The 15,802-nt window shown below is 45.4% G+C and overlaps 1 protein-coding gene, 1 long non-coding RNA gene and 1 other non-coding gene across 4 annotated transcripts; 2 read left to right on the forward strand and 1 right to left on the reverse strand.

Annotated features, from left to right (window-relative positions):
- Positions 1-32: 32 nt before the first annotated feature.
- On the reverse strand, positions 33-13,042 carry FAM83A (family with sequence similarity 83 member A). Of its 2 annotated transcripts, none has more exons than XM_030012803.1 (5): positions 12,806-13,042; positions 12,010-12,616; positions 8,921-9,088; positions 7,303-7,427; positions 33-2,254 (listed from the first exon to the last, which is right to left on the reverse strand). In XM_030012803.1, exons 2-5 carry the CDS (start codon positions 12,580-12,582, stop codon positions 1,708-1,710), a joined length of 1,413 nt encoding a protein of 470 aa, XP_029868663.1. In that variant the 5' UTR covers positions 12,583-12,616; positions 12,806-13,042; the 3' UTR covers positions 33-1,707. The 2 variants fall into 2 exon arrangements, with proteins under 2 accessions (XP_029868663.1, XP_029868664.1); XM_030012804.1 differs by having other exon boundaries at positions 12,845-12,957.
- LOC115340787 lies at positions 2,188-3,473 on the forward strand. Its single transcript, XR_003923174.1, has 2 exons — positions 2,188-2,271; positions 3,092-3,473. It is a non-coding gene; the product is annotated as an uncharacterized LOC115340787 (long non-coding RNA).
- Positions 13,043-14,767: 1,725 nt separating the features above from the next.
- Positions 14,768-14,840, forward strand: TRNAM-CAU. The gene has a single exon. It is a non-coding gene; the product is annotated as a tRNA-Met (tRNA).
- The last annotated feature ends 962 nt before the right edge of the window (positions 14,841-15,802 follow it).

The following is a 15,802-nucleotide window of genomic DNA, read 5'->3' on the forward strand; positions in this document are numbered from 1 at the left end:
AAGAAACAAAATGATTCTCAAAAGGATTTTAATGAAAGTCTTCTCTTTTATTTGAATGGTTGCCATATTTAGATAATTAAGTAGAATTGTCATAGGAATGAAAATCATCTTTCCCTTCTTCCCAAGGAATCCGAAAAATGTCGCTATGTACAGAATTTACAATTATATGTAACAGTTTATTGTTATTGTGGACTCAAAATTTGGGATCGCAGGTAAAAACGGCCACACCAAAGCTAGAGCAGGATGTGTCCATCCTGTACCTTTCACAATGTTCTGTAAACTTTACCAGTATACTTTCAAAATGATAGCTCTTCCAAGGATGAGAAGCTTTCCTCACCTGAGATCTTGCTACTGTATACAATTTTTATAATCCACAGCCTAAATAATTCAATTGTATTCCTTTTAGAGCAGGTGAGAAGTCAGGCAAAATGGGCCAGATGAGCAGATGTGTTTAGATTTCTGTTTTCTGTTGGCGTCAGATGAAAGATGATATAAAGCAGGTGTAAAAAAATAATCTAATGATAAATCAGTAGATGTTAGGCATCTAGTAACTTTGGGATTTGGATGGAAATCCTTCATTTCGTGAATTTTCTTAGTAATTTTTGCCTTTCGCTTACGGAACTTTCCTTCGTTTTCATGGATTATTTGGCAGAAAGTCTTTCTGTTTTGGTTCAAGCTGCTGAACCTCCGTAACTCCTTCTGTAACTGTATTCGACAGCCACTACAGACACCGAGTTTCTCTTTAAAAATTAGAAACCTTGAAGAACTCTGAAATACTTCTGAAATACAGCATCGTTATCTCTAACTTAACATTCAATCAAATGTCCACTGAGAGAATTTCTAAGATCCACATGCTATTAAATGAATTGGAACTCAGTCCTGGTGTGTTACTAGTAGGACTTTGCTTCTTTACTCAGCTTCATTTTCCAGTCTGAATCTACACGGCTGCTCTGCAGTAAGGAAAATTGCTCTGAGCTGGTGGATCGGAGGTTTGTAACAAAGTGTGCTGGAATGCACCCATGTCGCTAATGAGTGGAAGTGAGCATACGGCGGCTGCAAGATGTCCTCCGTAACCTGAATTGTCGGTCTCGGTCCATGTCATGGTTAGCAGGTCCCTTCCGAGAAACCTTGGGAACAGACGTCCTTGCTGTGCACCTCAAGCAGACAGCTCTGAGACAGTGCAGTGGCAGAAACTGTGCTTCCCCGTCAGCCCTAAAGGAGTCCTCCTAAATCACGATTAAGGTGCGATAACAGCATGAAGGTAGACTGCTGCTGCCAGCATTGCCTCGGTTTGGCACATAAATAGCAGCCTTCAGTCCCCTTATGCAAGTGCATAAAATGCATAGTAATAAACTGTGACTTACCCCACTTTCAGGTGCCTGGCCATATGAAAAACAGTTAGCCACCTAAATCTACTGCTACACGAATATGCTACCAAGGGCAGGTGATAGGTAGCAGCAGTGTTGCACTGTGAGCAGCATTATTTAGATGCGTTCTTCCTGGGATCATGATGCACCCAAGGTTTACATGTTAGCAGGCTTGGCTTTTTAATTAGGGAAACGAAGCATCCATAAGCAGCAAAACAAAACAAGAGGCTTGAAATCATCCTCATTTTGTATTATACAGAATTTCTATATTCATCAGTACACAAGCGATTGCTAAACAGGTCCTCACTACATTTACTTGCAATTCAAAACAAGGTGGTTATTATGCAAACAGGTTAGCTTTGTGGAGGCATCTCCAGGGTGAGCTTAACCCTGTCCTGTTTGGTTCCTCTTGTCTAAGTCTTATAGGTCTGTAAATGTTCATGTTGTTGTACAGAATTGCGGAGTTATCGGCCACGTAGTGCGGCTGGTAGTAGTTAGCCTGGATGGCCTTCTGTGGTGGTGGGGCTGTGAATGAGACATAGCTGTGGAAGGAATTAACTCTATGGAGAGGTGACTGGGGGCTGAAGTTGCTGCTGAATATGAGAGTTCTTGGGGTTTGCTTGGTCTGGTGGGTGCTGCCGGCTGAGAGGCTGCTGAAGGGATCGGAAAGAGTGTTAGCGCTTTCCTCGTTGCTGTAGGGAAGGCTGCGCTGGGGGGCCCAGCTCTTGCTGAACAGGAAGGGCATGGTACGTGGTGGAGACTTTGGTCCCCTCACTGGCTTGGACAGTGCGTAAAGGTGTCGGAACTCTTCATCAAACAGCTCCACAACTTGACCCGTGAACTTGGAGAGGAGGTTACGGTGAACCTGGCCGCATAACCATGTGAAGCTGGAAGGAGAGACAAGGTGAGGGTTAGCATTAACGTCAGCTATTAGGAACTGGAGATCCCTGCAGGGGTGGTGCGAAAGGCAAATGTGTTTTACTGCTGAAGTTCCTTGTCTAAACACAGGAGGAAGATGGTGTCGCAGTTGAATTTCAGGTCAGTTCACATCAGTGCTCTTTGACTCGGATCAAGCTTTATTATTGCAGCTGCCTCTAAAACCTTCAAGAAACCTTGTAAAGTTATACAATCTCCTAAAGGAAGCAGTGATCCAGATCCACTGCAGGACTAAATGTCAGATACAATACCCAATGTTTGGGCATCTGTTCCATGGAAAGGAGTTTAGACCCCTCTTTTGGGTACCTCTCTTTCATGCACAATGCTTAAATTCAGCTCTTATCACGTCTTGTCTGCACACACATAAATTGTACCTTCCCTGCAGAATGCTGTGTCAGTTGGTAACTTTCACTTACTCAAAACTGACATTAGAAAGACTAGCGAAAAATAACCATCCTTTGTTTTTATTTTGCCACACTTTTCCTGCATTGGTCCAGAGAAACACATAAAAAGCCAACCTGTCACATGCCACTCCCACTAAACAAACTGCCACACCTGACAAATGCTTATTTTCTTCATTACAGAGAAAATGAAATTATAAATATTTCCTACAGCCTTTCCAAAAATAAAAATACCATTTTGCTATAAAGTAAGGGAGAAACACTGCAATAGTTTTCATTCTGGTAGTCCAGAGACACACCTCAGGATACCCCATCGTTCTTAAATGATTTTTCTTTTGTGTGCTTCCCTAATCCACTCAGCAAACATAAATTTGTGCTCTTTTACAGAACCACAAGCCATCTTGATTGTGCTGTGCAGCCTGCCTTGTCTGAGCAGCAGCATCATCATCAATAAAATGAGCATAGTTGAGAGAATGAAATGTAATTACTCCCTGAGCTGACCGGGGCTCGAGCTGTGCAGCAGAGGATACAGAGCAGCATTGGACTTGAACCTGAGGTTATTCTGTGTTGGCAAAACTCTGCCATGGTTATTCCTGCGTGACTTCATTAGCTACGCTGGATGTGCACAAGGATTGCTGAGAGCCAGATTTGGCTGTAGGTGTGTGCACTTTAAATCTTGTTCTTGTCATGTTTTGACAAAACTCCTGTGAAACTCAGTAGGACTGACAGCCTGAGCTGATGCTAAGGGAATAAAGACAGACAATTTGCATCTGCCTGTTTGGAGTATTCTTAAAGAGGGTTGGGTTTGGGGCATAGAGTGGTTTTATACTGTTGCTTCAGGAGCAAGGGGAGGAGTGAAGAAATCACTAGTTCAATGCCACCAGGCAACCCTACAATATATACTGTACATTTTATGATTGGACATGAAAATATACAGTAAGTTACTAGAATACAGGCACTTCTCATCTACTTTGTTCAAATCATTCTAAATACGGACAAAACCTTGGGAGCCGAGGTAAACAGCACAGCAAGCTAACTCCCTGCTGTGTGGGTAGCATCTGCTGTGCTAGCTCAACATTGCCTTTATTCACTAAGAAGCACTCTCTAAACCTTTGCAAGTCCTTCATCTAACTGTTAAGGAGATAAGAAGCCAGGAACAAACACAAAACCACACAATTAGTCTGGGATATCTATGCTGAAGGTTACAAACTCATGAAAGGGCTGAGGTGTGGAGTGTCAGGTTTATACTTTATGTGCTAGAGATATATCTAGTTTATAAAATAAAATTTAGAGAGAAAAAAATCAATTACACTTATAAATGGCTTTTTAAAACCCAACAAAATCAGAGGAAAAAACTGTTGCAACCAATTTTGATAATTTACTCCCACACGTAACTTCCTGCAGTACCCGACAGACAGATACTCATTTCTGGTTCATCGATCTTATCTGTAACCCTTGTAAGCAGAGAAAGTTGGATCCAATTAATAGCCCAAAGATTCTCCATAGACTGATGGCAAATGGGTCAGCTGTAAAGTAACAAGGTGAGACCTGCGTGATTTTAGACAAACATTTGTGGACTTCACGTAGTGAGTCACAGCAATTTACATTCTGTGCACTTTGCTGAAGAACAAAGCAGAACTAGACATAAAGACTTAACAGGTTTTCATTGGCTTCATTCTAAGAGGAAATTCATTGCTTAGGTTTCAGGCCCTGTTTTGCTCCTTAGTTTACAATTCCAAGTGCTCTTTTGGGAAAGGCTCAGAGAATTCTGTTATTGTCACTATCTGCCCAGAAGGATCATTTTTCTACCAGGCCTTTTTGAGTGAAGTACATCAGAAAGAAGAGAAAGCACAAAGAATTACTGCCTAGCTTGGGGCCAAAGCTGTATCACAAATTCAGTCATTGATAGCTACTTCTCAGCTGTCTTTCCAGGGCTTTGTCCCAGGCCCCATGTGCTGTTCTGGATCCTCTCATTTATGATTGTCTGAATCAAAACCTGCCTCTCCTGCCCAGTCTGCACTGGACTTGTTTCTTTCTGAGTGTACCCTCTGCATTACTGCAGCTGCAGTTCATTAGAGATGCTCTCATCCCTTGTATTTACAGCACTACAGTAACATGCAGCATTACACGCATTTAATCTGAAATGGAAGGACTGGATTTTTCACCTGAGCTCGGGTTTGAATTAACCTACACGTTAGTGTTGCTTGCTGGTGGGATAACCTCTGTATGAGGAACCTGCCCCACCTGAACGGATGCTCTCAGCAAAGCACCCCAGTGTTAGATGTTAGACGCTGGCTCTGAAGAGGCTGGTGGCTTTCAGAGTGGCAGCCAGGGAGGTACGCAGCTGCTCCTGAGGATCAAGGTCTATGCTTTCTGCTGTTTTCATTTTGCCTTCTTTAGGAGCACTGAGTTCATGCACTACCTAACTTCAAATTCTTTTTTTAAAAAAAGGAATAACAGTTATCATAGGATGGGGTAGAGTAACAGAGAGACAGCAAAAAGAAATACTGCATCCTAACCCCACACCATAGACTTTGGCAATAAAAATCGAAAAGAAATCTGTAACTTAAAACACTTGCTCATGCCTGCACTTGTGCAGGCATGTGGGTTAAACAGCCTTCAGAAGCTTCTCAGCTCCAGTGTGCCCTGTGCAGCAGGACCACACTTATCCACACTGACCCAAGCAATGGCTTTTTAACGTGGTTTTAAAAACCACTCCAGAGCGGGAGATGCCACAGACTCAGTGGTGGTTTCTTTGCCTCTAACTAGTTGCCAGCTTCAGTCCTCTTTGTTGTCCATTAGGCAAATATATTTTGTCCCTAAACACTCTGGGTAGAAAGAGTGAGCCAGGGTCCCTTTTAGTGCAGTATGTACGGAAGGGCTATTTTATTTCCTCAGCCTGTTCCGCCCACCAGTATTACAAAGTCACGCAGAACACAGCACTTAGGTGAAATCTGCTGTTGTATTAAAGATCTTTTGGATTAGTTTTAAGATCTATTCCAATCTGATTTCCAGCAAATGCACTGCAGAAGAGTTTGAGTCTGTTTTACTCAACATCTTTCTTGTTTACACCTGCAGAGGCTGGTAGATAAGGTTTAGGGATAACAGAAAACTTTCAGATTAATAAAGTGAGAGCTAGCAAGCCTACAGAAATGCCATGTACTGATAGCCAGCTATAACCCATGTGAATCTGCAAACTGGTGCTGAGCATGCTGAAGTTAAATAGTGTATAGATTTGTTCCTCACCACCCTCTCTGCTTGCTTGCTGGATAGGGGATTACCTAGTTTGACAAGGCTCTTCAGGTTAGAAGATATTGCATCAGCAGTAGAGAATGACAGAAGTGACTCTGCACAGGACTTTGAGGGTTTTTCTTTTTCTTTTTAGGATTGAAAAGAGAAGTCCAAAGGAAGCTTCTTGGCTAAAGAAAATAGATCTTGTTCTGTCCCTCTTCTCCCACACATCCTTCACTTCTACTCTCTATATAAATCTGCTGTTGCATTTCTACACATCTTTGGTGAGGGATTGAAAAAAAACTGAAAGAACAAGAAAATCACAGGGCAGCCAATAAAAAAACCCACTGAGTGTTCACTCATTGTTGTCTGATGGTTCATTTGGAAACTGAATGAAAACTGGATGCTCGCCTCTGTGGACAGCCAAACTCCTGCAGCGTGCACTAACCCCATGTAGTCACCTTTACCTTCGTCACTATAGTTATGTAATCTTCCTGGTGGCACAGTTTTATCAGACTAGAGGCATTTAAGCTTCCAAACCATAAACTGGGATTAAGAAAAACAATCTCATCCTTTTAATTAAATAATCACCTCTTGTCTTTTTGTATCTTGATTTCTAGGATACACTCGGTCATTTGTGAAGCTATCTACATAGCCATGAGGCTCAGCAACTTCATTTATTTGATGCAAGCTCAGAGTCTCCTGAAATTCCCTGACTGGAGGATCTTGGATCTTAATTAAAACCCCAGTTGTTGAGATACTGCATCCTCTACGCGAAATAATTATAGCAGCACAAAAGTGGAGAGTTACAGACTCAGCTCACAAACAACAAAAAAAAAGGAAATAAAAGGGAAGGCAAAACAGTTGTGTAGACGCATACTGCCTACCTGTTAATGAAACACAAGAAAAAACAGTAAGTCTCTGAAGTATTTCTGTTTTACCTTTAATCACTAAACTTGTCACATGGAGAACAAATCCTCAGATAAGCTGAGTGACATGTGCTACATTAAGGGATCCCAAGGGAGATGGAAATGTATCATGTCTCATGATAACAGCATCTGAGGACCCAAACAATAGGGAAAGCATAATATTAAGCTGTACACATTTCTAGTTCTGCTCCAGGGCTGCACTGGCAAAGTTAGTTTCTGAACATTTAAATTAAATACCACACTCCATAAAGAACTAACATCAGCTTTAAAGCAAGTTAAGTGGATTACTGAAAAATGGCACATATTTGAAAACATGAGGGAGTTTTGTTCAAAAAAAACCTTCTCACCTGTACAAAAATTTCCATGGCACTTCTTTGTGAAGTAATATTAAAAATCATAAAAGAGCACCTGGACATGAACTGCAATGGCTTATCTCACCTGTAAGATCCAGAGAGCACGTATCTCCAGTCAGAGATAAGAAATTTTTCCTGTATTTGTCCTGAAAATTTCCTGCCTGATTTGGCACAGTAAACCTCTCCAGTAACACTGCGGACTGAAATATTCTGTAAAGAAAAAAAAAAATGAACAGAGTGAATTTTTTTATAATCAAAAATTAGAAGGAAAGGGCCCTTTCCCCCCACTGCCTTTAGCTCTTCACTTCCCCAGTGTTTATTATGACTTCTTCATAGACTCTCCAATGTTATATTTGAAGGTTTGGGGCTAGAGGAAACTTAGCCAAGGTCTCTCACCTGCCACAGGGTTACTTGTTTCAATGGGGATATAAACCTGCATGGAAATTCATGCAGATGGAGCTGTGCTGTGTAACGATAACTGATGCTACCCCAACCAAAATGAGTGTGAGATGTGTCCATAGCTGAGAGCTATCTGTTACCTCCACTGACACCCCAGCAACAATTTCCTCTAGCTGTAAGCTCTCTTGTTTTACATTGGCTATGCCACAATTCAGCAGGGCAAAACCTCTGCTCTTCCAATCCATCTGGGCCTGCAAGTACGTACATGCTGCCCAGACGAATGCTGTCCTGCAGAATCAGATGCAAATACATGTGTGAGTGGAGAAGCAGGTCAATTTGGCCCATGTGATGCTCTGCACTGTCCTTGTACCTGAGCAAGTGCATTTAAGGCAGGCCAGGCACCCAGACCTGACTCTGCTGTCCATACGCACACTTTGCAGAATCAAGGCCTTAGAAAATGAGAGGCATCAAGGATCTGGCTCATACATTGTCGAAGCCTGTGCATCGTAGCAGCATACTTACAATAAATAGCACAGGCTTGTTCCTCCTAAGGAGTGGGGGTTTACAGACATGCAAACACTGTTATGAGCATGTTCTATTAATTTGAGTTTCTTTATACATTTGGGGTGGAATTCAGCTGTTGAAACACAGGCTTCTGGTGCATGTCTCCTGCCTGCCCTCCAGCTGCCATCCAGGAGGCTGTTGCATCTGTGGTAGCAGCCATCCCCATGAAGGTGCCACAGGTGCCCTACAGCATCTCAAGTAACAAGTGAAATGGTCCCTAGGAGGTTATTTTTAAGGTCAGTTCCCTCTGGCAGAGATGAAGGCGGGCTAAGCTAACAGCCAGCTAAATTTGAGGCATTATCTTTAAAACAGAGCTTTAACAACAGGTTTTATCAGAAACCACTTACTGCAACCAAGGTATTGCCATGAAAAAGTTTCATGTGCCCACTACCCATGGCTGCCAGACCACAGCTGCTGTGGAGTTATCAAACAGAAGCAATTGTAATGCTTATGTTGGACAACTCTACTAGGGGACTTGACTTAACTCTGTTTTAAGACTTCAGGGCCCAGATTAGTTTCATCTAAGGATGTAATGGAAATGCCTTAACTTCCTGTAACATCCATGGAAAAATGTAGGCATCTTCAGAGGAGAATTAGGTGCAATAACACTACCTCTGGAAATCTCTCGCTCCCTTTTAATTACAAGGTAGACTGACCCTAGCATAACCATGCTTCTAGCTCACAGTGCCTAAAGTTAGGCATACAAATCTGAGCCTAACAGCTTCACAGAGCCACAGTACCTTGAAGAGATCCTCGGCAATTTGCAACTTGTCGCACATCTCCGAGAAGAGATTTATATTGCCATGATCGAGTAACAGGTAGACAAACACCATGCGCTTGTTAGCTGCCTCCAGGAGGTCACAAAGAATCTCAGTGTCTGTGAACACATCCATCACGATAGCTAGCACCTAGGCAAAAAAAGCAGAGGCATTACCAGAGTCAATTTACGTAACTTAAGGTTGCCTGTGAGGCCACTGAAACGTAGTTTGTTTAAAAAAAAATATTGTAACAAACACAAATCTTTGGAGATATATGTGGATATTTCTTCTGGTTTTCTCCCTAAGTTCCTGAATCAGTAAATTGATGAGACACATTGCTTCATTGTTTTATTGCTCATATAAAGCCAATATAACACACAACATACGCACTTCAGTTAAGCTCTTTTAATCATAAAACACAAAATGACCCATGAATTTGTAGGTGAGATTTCAGCACTAGGAAATACATTGAAGTGCTAATCACAGAATAATAAGGATGCCGCTAAAATAAGAGACCGCAGCCCTTGCCAAATGGCTGACTAGCTTTCATAAGTCACATGCATTTAGCAAGAATCACTGGATGACGCTTTCTCTGTTATGACTTACACCTGGAACGGTCCTGGCTTTAAATCCTCACTGTTGGTGGTGGTGGGGCAACAGACTGCAACAGCTACATCTGTTTTGGGTTTTCTTAGTAACGATTTATAAACTAATTGTTTCAATTTACCCATACATCCATGCTTCCCAACTCACAACTGGCAGGACAGCGTATAAAAGTCTCAGGACTGGGCATAAAAGCCCCAACAGCTACTTAAATGCACAGCCTCCAGCCAGTGTGGATCAAGGAACTGTAGATGTGATATAAAACCACTTCCATAGTCTAGCCCCTATGCTCAGCATTGGGCACGGCTTCATGAAGGTGCTGGTCTTCACTGACGTCTGCTATTGTTCATGGAAAGGGTCATCTCCGCAGGGCAATTCTGCCCAGCTAATATCTGATTTATCTTCAGAAGGTGCCTATATCTCCATTGACTAGAAAGGCAACCCTTGATAATTGCACTCACAGGATATCATCTTCAATCAAAACAAACTTTACAGTATCTCTGCAGATCTGTCTTACCAATTGCTTCCAACTTGCACTGAATCTTACTCCAAAGCCTGTGCCCACACTTACCAGCGAGCTTATTCCCTTCGCCCCCACAAGGAAATCCTACAAGACTAAGCACATCCTGCACAGCCAGCATCCTGTTCAGGCAAGCCAAATTATTTGCAGAGCAGTGAGGATCCCACACCTTCATTCTGCTGCCAAAGCATGGTGTTTCAGAAAGGGCCTCGCCAGTGCTAGGTAAGTGGCACAATTTTGCCCAGTATGTCACATCCACTCTTACTGTTAACTCACCTTGTCTTTTTAAATGGCACAATATGCATCCAGCCTCACCGTAGCTCCAGACTACTCTCTAGTACTGCTTTTTCACCAGCTGTTCCCAATTTGTATTTCTGTACCTGACTTTCCTCTCTTACTTGCAGTACTTGTCATTTCTTTTGCCCAAATTTCATTTTATGATTCACACCTATTCCAAAAATGTGTTAAGATTACAGTACTACACGCCAATCCTCTGCAGTTTGGTGTCATCTACAAACACAGTCATTTTTCTGTTGTTTAAGTTGTTAATGGATATATCACATACTAGGCTATCCAGGATCGACCCTTATCAAATACTAATTAATAAATGCTGCCGTTGAAAAACTGTACTCAAAAAGCAGTTGCCAAATTTATACTGTGTGTAAGTGTTGCTCCAGCACCCTCTTGTAATGTAAATTAGATGGTTAAGAAGGTCATGTGAACCATGGATTTATATTACATTTCCCACTTTTTCCCCTACAAATTTTCTCCTCTTGAGACAGAAAATTGGCCTGGGTTGATACTTTACTGATGCTTATTTTACTATCAATCAGAGACATTTCTTCTGTTACTGTATCTTTCTGATGCCGCCAACTTAGAACGACTGATCTATGATTCCCCTGATGTGCTGAGCACTTGTAGCCTTTGACAGGGCAGTTGCCAACGGGGATTCTTCTCCCCTGCCATTACACTCATCATTGTCAGGCCCAACACTTGCAGGAGAATAATAAAGCAAAAGTCCGTAACTCCAGTGGGCTTTGCAGCCTGTGCCGCACAGCAGGCGCTGCAGCCTGGTTTTGTTCCTGACTGTTCCCCTGTGAAACTGCTAGTCGTGTCTCAAGTTTATACAAGGGGAAAACTCCTGGACGATCGTAAACACAGCACTGAAATGTCAAATATTTTTTTTCCAGGAAAACAGGAGAGCTGCCAGAACACACGACAGAGGCTTTTTGTCCCCCTCCAGCTGCTCAGCTTCTGGTTTCCCAGTGCATGGCCAGACTGGCTTGTGGCTGGCACCTCTCTGCAGCCCCCCTGTCACTTTGTCTGTTGTCAGGGGCATCATCCGCACCTTTCTCACGTGCCAAGTTACGCTGCAGCGTCTCCATATGGAACCCACGTGGCATTTTTAGTGATACTGACAATGTATTAGGGATGAAAGGTCTTTTTTCTTAATAATTTCCTTCCTCTGTGGACGGCTGCTGGCACACCAGACACACATGCCCTTCTCTGGGCTCCCCTTCACCCACACCTCCCACGAATACCCTGAAACAATTGCTAATAGCTCAGAGCTTGCTTTAGCTTAATTCTTGTTACTGGTGCAATGGTCTGAACAGAGCAAACCATCCTGCTGGTGATGCATGGGAAGGGAGAGAGCTCAGCTGCCCTTTCTATGGCACATTTGCTCTGCTGGGTTAATGGGAGTTTAAAAGAAGAGGGAATGCTTTTTTTTTTTTTTTTTGTCACCAACATAAAAAGTTGTTGGAATGAGTACCAAAAAAAACCCAAAAGTACTACCTGTGTTCAACAACAGGCTCTCTACAGCCCCTTTCTTGAGCAAAGCTACACTGCAACACACAAGGCCGGCTCAGATCAAATACCACGTTTACCTGATCTTTTTAAGAGCAGGAAGACAACCGAGTGCAGAGGAACAGCAATTCTCTCCCCGTACCTGAGTGGTCTTGTTGATGTACCGGCGTATGATGTCTCTAATGTTGCTGTTCTTCTCTGTTTGGAAATACACAGTAGCAGTGGATTTTTCCTTTAAATAGGGCTTCTCGGCTGTAATCCACGTGTGCAGCAGAGCTGGCTCACTGCTGTCAGAAATGGTGGGGAAGTAGGTCCCTGAAGGGAGTGACCCGGTATCATTCTGCTTTGGTGCAGTTGCCCCGTCAGCAGCCAGGGACTCCTGCGCATAATAGGACTCCCTGGCATTATCCTTGATGTACTGAGCCTCCACCGAGGAGAGGAAATCCACCTCGCCTTCTTTGCTTAAAGTTTCAAGGTAAGAGTCTGTCCCACCGTCCAGGAAGGCGTCGGTGGCCAACCTTATGCTTTCATTGTGGCTGAAATCCGCTTTTGTCGGCTTCGGGGACTGGTTCTTGATATCCTCCAGCCTTTTCCTTATCTTGCCCATGTGTCTGGAGTGGCTCATGGCTCTTTGTCGCAGCAGTCGATCTGCCAGGCAGGCACCATGCATTTGCGCGGCGCAGGCAGCGCAATCATCGTTGTTCGGAGACTGCATTCTGGCGTGAAATCGCCTCAGCTGAACGAATTAACTATGAATAAAAATAAAGAGATCTTATTACCTCAGGCAAATTCACACTCCCTGATTTTGTTGGTACAATTATCTTCAAAAAAAAACCCAAAGCTTGCTTCTCAGGTGGTGGTGTACTTCAGCAACAATCTGTTTCCAGATGGGACACAAGTGCAAAGCTGATTAGATTGCTTATCTGAGAGGCACCCACCTCACCCCCAGGGCATACGAAGGATTCGAGTCCAATTACCAGGGCCGTCGGATTCGGTTGTATTTCCCTTCGTGTTGCATCCTGTGAAATGTGAGGGAAGAAAGCACTCAAGCAAAAGCAGGTAGGCTCCCAAGCATCGTTGCACAATCTTCAAAACAGCTTGAGGCTTCTCTGTCTTCCCATAGTATTCGTTAGGGAGCAAAAACAACACTGACGTTGAACTGGGAGAGAGACATCAGCCATGTCCCTAGCTTCAGAACAGCAGAAAGGGTCACGGACTCTTGTCTGGACCCACATGCTGCCAGGCAGGCTTAAAAATAGACTTGAACTTCGTCACTGTGCCCCATTCATAGTATGTTGCTATTACCATAGACGATTCACTCATTTATTTCTTTAAAGCTTTGTGACTACGCCATCCTATTAAAAGAAAAATACCCCTTCCCAAACATCCTGAATATTATGTGGAGGGAGGGTTGTGAGCTGGCCTCAAAGCATCAGAAATACAAACACTCATCACTTGATTGTGCACATTTAGGGCTGTTTGGTTGGTTTTTTTTTTTTTTTTTTTTTTTTCCCAGGCTGCAGCTTCTGGAGTCACGTTGTCCCCGTGGCAGCTCAGCTGCTGTGTCATTAGCAGGACAGAGGCACAGGTTCGCAGCGGGGTGAGAGGCGCAGTGCCTCCAGGGAGCCAGGCCAACTGGTATGACTGCGCGGGGGCGAGGAGAGGCAGGGTGGGAAGGCACCCTGCCTGAGGTACGCCATAAATACCTGTATGCATGCTTTTACACAGAGGCACGTGTGACACAGTTTTCTCACACAGGCTGGGTTTGCCCTCGCCCTGCATAGCTCTATATCCGTGGACCAGCGTGCCACAGCTCCGGAGGGGAGTGGAGGATCGAGGGGACATGCTGGTCTGGGCTTTTGCACAGGGGTATGGGCTGCTGAGAGCACATCTGAGCAGGGAAAGGCTGCTGCCACTCTGACCAACGCGCTCGGGAGCATGGACATCTTCAGGGCCACTTGGAGTGACACAGGCCCAGTTTTTCCAGGGTAGCTTCCCAGATTCTGGGTCTATGTCAGATGCCTTATGGGGGGGAAAAAGTAATTATATGTGAGGATGACACAAACATATATATATGAAAAGAGAAAAGGGTATGAAATGGTTCGGATTTTAATCCCGTAGCCACAAAAGGCTGGAAACACCCACTGGGGGACAAGGAGAGGTGGTGGTGGGGCCCGTCCCTGAGCTCCTGGCGTGATCTTAAAAACTATCCCGTCCCTCCCCCCACCCCCAACATCCGCCCGCAGCTGCCAGACGCGGCAAAAAGTCACTAATTATCTACTGACCTGTTCCGCGCAATTATGCCGAAAATGATGCCGCCTAATTAACCTGACGTGTAAGATCGCGCCCTGTCAACGCCAACCAGGGCCTACCCGCAGCAGGGCTCTGACCCCCCGCCTTGGCCAGGGCCAGCGCTGTCACCTCGGGTCCCACACGGTCACCCCAATGTCCCGCATCACGGTCACAGCAGGGCCCCACACAGGCCACCCAAGGTCGTCACCACAGGGCCGCACAGCGTCGCCCCAGGGAAGCCCCGCTGTCACCCTGGCGTCCCACACGGCCACTCCCCACGTCCCACACGGCCACCACAGGATCCCACACCGTGATGGTGACCATCACGACCCACACGGTCACCCCGGAGCTCCACGGTCACCACAAAGCCCCGCACCACCTCCACAGGGCCCCGCTCAGTCACCGTGGGGTCCCACAGCGAGCCTGTCCGGCACGGAGCCCGCTGGAGCAGCCAGGGGAAGGGCCGCGCCGCCCCTCCCGCCCCTTCCCTTCCCGCGGCGGGGCTGAGGCGGCGGCCGGGCCCTCAGCGGCCGCGGCGGGGCGGGAGGCCGCCGGGGCGGGGCCGAGGGGCAGCGTCCAGGCCGAGCGCGGGGAAGGTGCAGCCAGCCGCCTCGTTAGCGCAGTAGGTAGCGCGTCAGTCTCATAATCTGAAGGTCGTGAGTTCGATCCTCACACGGGGCAAAGGCCGGCGTCTCTTTTCTTCCTGCGACGGGACAAGCCTCCCCCGCTTTTAGCTGGGACGGAGCCGTACCAACCTGCCCTCTAACCCCGCGGCGTTGTCGTTGCTGTCGTGACTCATGAAGCCGTAGTTCCAGGGCAAGGACCTGTGCCTCCTGGTTGTGGGCTCACAGAAATAATTTCTGCAACGTCTGTTGTTAAAAAATGCACTTTGGTAGCGGGTTGTCTGCGAGCCCATTTCAGCATTTGGGAGTGAGGAAAGGGGTCCCGCTCCTGCGGTGGGCTGCGGGGCGCAGGCAGGGCTGAGGGGTCCCGCAGCCCCCGGCAGCGGGCAGGGACTAGGAACGGCTCTGGGTGCACACACGGGCAGGGGCTCCTGCCTGCTGCAAACCCTCCTGCTTATACTTATTTACAACTGCAATGTTTTTACCAACCGTAAGCACGTACGCGCATGGCCCAAATTGCTAGCCGAAAACTTTGTGGGTTTATTTTCTCCCTTTAAATATAATCACATGTAAACTCCAAGACAGTCATCAGAAAAAGGCAATTTTCTCATCTACTCCTCCTGCTTCCCAAAGATGATCTTTACTTGTTGCATTTTCATCCCTTTTTGAAAAAAAACAATAGCTCTTCCCCACACTCTGCTGCGGTCTGCGATGAGATTTCTGTGGATCCTGGTCACTATGAATGTGACTGGTTCTGGTTCCAGATGCAGAGGACGCTAACGTGAGGATAACGAAGCACCTCTGCGCATTTAAGCCTTCATGTAATTTAAGGACAAAGAGTTGCTGTTTAGCGGTACCGTCTGGGTCTGCCCTCCTCTGCGGTGCTTCAGCACCCACAGGGCACCACGAGCACTCCTGCTCTGATGCTGCTGCCCCAAAGAGCGCCAGCAAAACCCCATGGGAAGCAGAACAAATTAAGTAAGTTCCAGGTCCTCATATTTTCACACAGCCAAGTCTACT

This window comes from Aquila chrysaetos, chromosome 4 (assembly GCF_900496995.4).
Source record: "Aquila chrysaetos chrysaetos chromosome 4, bAquChr1.4, whole genome shotgun sequence".
NCBI lineage: Eukaryota > Metazoa > Chordata > Aves > Accipitriformes > Accipitridae > Aquila > Aquila chrysaetos.